The 3,125-nt window shown below is 38.4% G+C and overlaps 1 protein-coding gene across 1 annotated transcript in view; it reads left to right on the forward strand.

Annotated features, from left to right (window-relative positions):
• Positions 1-3,125, forward strand: part of LOC111949957 (alpha-2-macroglobulin-like) — an 81,428-nt gene that overhangs the window by 54,812 nt on the left and 23,491 nt on the right. The window contains 3 exon segments of the mRNA XM_070434066.1: positions 1,618-1,773; positions 1,986-2,073; positions 2,277-2,430. Of these exon segments, the coding sequence (XP_070290167.1) occupies positions 1,618-1,773; positions 1,986-2,073; positions 2,277-2,430 (398 nt within the window).

The raw sequence follows: 3,125 nt of genomic DNA on the forward strand, positions 1-3,125 counted from the left end.
AGAGAAGAATGGGAGAAACTCCCCAAATACAAGTGTGCCAAGCTTGTAGAAGACTTGAGGCTGTAATCGCTGCCAAAGGTGCTTTAACAAAGTACTGAGTAAAAGGTCTGAATACTTATGTGAATGTGATATTTCAATTTTTTTCTTTTTTATAAATTAGCAGGAATCTATAAAAAAAATAGTTTTTGCTTTGTCATTTYGGGGTATTGTGTGTAGATTGATGACATTTGTTATATGTTTTATCCATTTTAGAATAGGCTGTAACATAACAAAATATGGAAAAAGTTCAAGGGGTCTGAATACTTTACGAATGCACTGCACAAAACTATTTGTGGATTCAGCCATTTCAGCCACACCTGTTACTGACAGGTGTATAAAATCGAACACACAGCCATGCAATCTCCGTAGAGAAACATTGGCAGTAGAATGGCCTTACTGAAGACCTCAGTGACTTTCAACGTGGCACCGTCATAGTCAGTTCATACAATTTCTGCTCTGCGAGAGCTGTCCCGATCAACTGTAAGTGCTGCTGTTCTGAAGTGGAAACGTCTAGGAGCAACAACAGCTCAGCTGCAAAGTTTTAGGCCACACAAGGTCACAGAACATGACCGCCGAGTGCTGAAGCGCGTAGCGTGGAGGTTGTTATAGCAGCAAAGGGGGGACCAACTCCATATTAATGCCCATGATTTTAGAAGGAGATGTTCAATGAGCAGTTGAGTCAATATTCCTTCAATCCTTTTACCTAAATGCTGCTCAGTTTGTTAAATCATTAATTTCTTACATGTACTTTATCTACCTATTCATTGCATTTTCCCCTCTGCAGATGTAAGAAGAAAATGACAGTCACCTGCAACCCTTGAGACATCTTTCAAGCTAAAGTAAATGTAACTTTCTGGAATCAAAGTTTTTCATTAAAACACTATTATTGAAAAAATACTTATTTTCCACCATAATTTGCAAATAAATAAATTWAAAATCCTACAATGTGATTTTCTGGATTTTTTTTTCTCATTTTATCTGTCATAGTTGAAGTGTACCTATGATGAAAATTACAGGCCTCTCTCATCTTTTTAAGTGGGAGAACTTGCACAATTGGTGGCTGACTAAATACTTTTTTGCCCCACTGTACATAAAATATGTGGTATAAAAAACTGCAATCTTAGGTGGGTACACGGGGAGCTATATCTCTGAAGATAATCTGTCTATCTGGTCAACATCACTGATACAGGTCAGTATGGGTAATTTGTTATTATGTCTACAAAGAAACATAAATTATTATAAGGGTCCTATCTATCTCATTACTATAGGTGGAATTAGGMGTTTTGGGCTGGGATCGAAATGACCCCAAAGTCTATATTGATACAGAAACACTAAGAACAAGTTGATTGTCAAAGTCATGAACATTTTAAGATTTCAATAAACCACCTTTGGGCTAAGATGAAAAATATGCCTCTGGGGTCGGTAGTATGAGGGTTAATAACGTTTAGCAATGGAAAATGAAATTGAACGTTTCTTTTTAGACAAGTCCAAGTGGTCCTTCACGGTAACAGTCTGTTTTCTTCTGTTTTGTGTCCAGTGAACAAGTTAATTTTACATCTCACTGTTATCCCATTCCAGATATTTGATTTGTTACCAGTCAAGGAGACAACACACATTCCCTACCAGCTTGAAGATTCAGTAGCATGTTTACGTGTAAAATCAATGAAGTACTGGTACGCAAGGCCATACCCAAGACAAACTGAGGAGGAAAATGAACCTCATGAAGTTTTTAAGGTAACRTCAGCCTTGTTTTCTCTTAACTTGAAGCCTCTTTTCCTCTCTCGTAAGAATCAGTCAACATCCTGATACCATGCATACATCTTCTTAAATTATTAATTGCTAAAATACCCTGTTTGAGGCTGAAAAACACCTACAGAATAGAAACATAAAATTCAGAGATATTCATTAATATTGAGCTCTCTTGTTTGTGATTCTGACATTTCTAGAAATTGGGACTGAAGCTGGCAACTAATCTYGTTATAAGAGTACCTTCCTGTCTCAGGTACAAAAGGAAAGAGTACAATAGGGCCCATGGTGAGATGTCCTCCTTCACACCTTTTACTCTTGTCATTGCCAGAAGAATTCAGTGAATCTTGGGAAATGTATGGCTTTTGTTATTCTAATATAGCCTGGTTAAACCAGTCTGAATGCTGCATGCATCACCGTTGAAAGCAGTATTCAATCTGGTTTGACCAGGCTGATTCTAACACGAGAATAATGACTATTCTTTGTTTTAGTTGTAGCCTACAGACGCCACCCTGGAGTCAAGGGCGGACGGATACTTGATCGATCTTTACTGCGTGTAGTAGAAGGTGACAGATTTGTTGATACCATACAGACGGTCCGTACCTTCTTCCCTGAGACGTGGATATGGGATCTTGTGGAAGTTGGGTAAGAGCACTGCACAGTGAGGCTGTTGCCTTATAAACATCACTAAAATAATGCGCGCACATCGATGAGGCAGAAGGTGATGTTATGTTTCTGAACGGTCAGATAGTTAGCAACAATAACAAGAGGCTGCCATGTGGGGAATCGTAGGTTTCTTGTTTCAGCTCGTTGTATCTTGTTATTGATACCATGTCTTGTTTTGAGGTGTTTTGACTCATGTCATGTCTATGCTAATATGGCAAAACATTTGCTATCTAGCTACCAACAACTGTAACGATGTATTTGAGAGACGACAAGTGCTCATTGTGCAAATGTATTTATGTTTTCAATAGACATTTGAAGGCAAAATATAGTTTAGATGTCAACAATCTAAGCCAACCCCGTCTGTTTTGCTCCATAATTGCGCATTTTGTCGGTTAGGAACCTGTAACTCAATAAACTGCATTACACAGTAGGGGAGAGTGGGGTAAAATGAGAAATTTTTACATTCACTGTCAAGTGAAATACAGTATTATTTCTAACAAAGATGACATATATTTCAGGATGTATCAGGGCACAAGGCGAGACCCAAATGCAGATGGTTGAGTCTTACAATGTTTATTCATCAAAAGGGTGAGAATGGTCGTGGACAGACAAAAATGTCAAAACCAGATCAGAGTCCAGGAGGTAGAGTGGCAGGCAGAAATGGGTCCAGGCAG

Source organism: Salvelinus sp. IW2-2015, linkage group LG22 (assembly GCF_002910315.2).
Source record: "Salvelinus sp. IW2-2015 linkage group LG22, ASM291031v2, whole genome shotgun sequence".
In the NCBI taxonomy this organism is placed as follows: Eukaryota; Metazoa; Chordata; class Actinopteri; order Salmoniformes; family Salmonidae; genus Salvelinus; species Salvelinus sp. IW2-2015.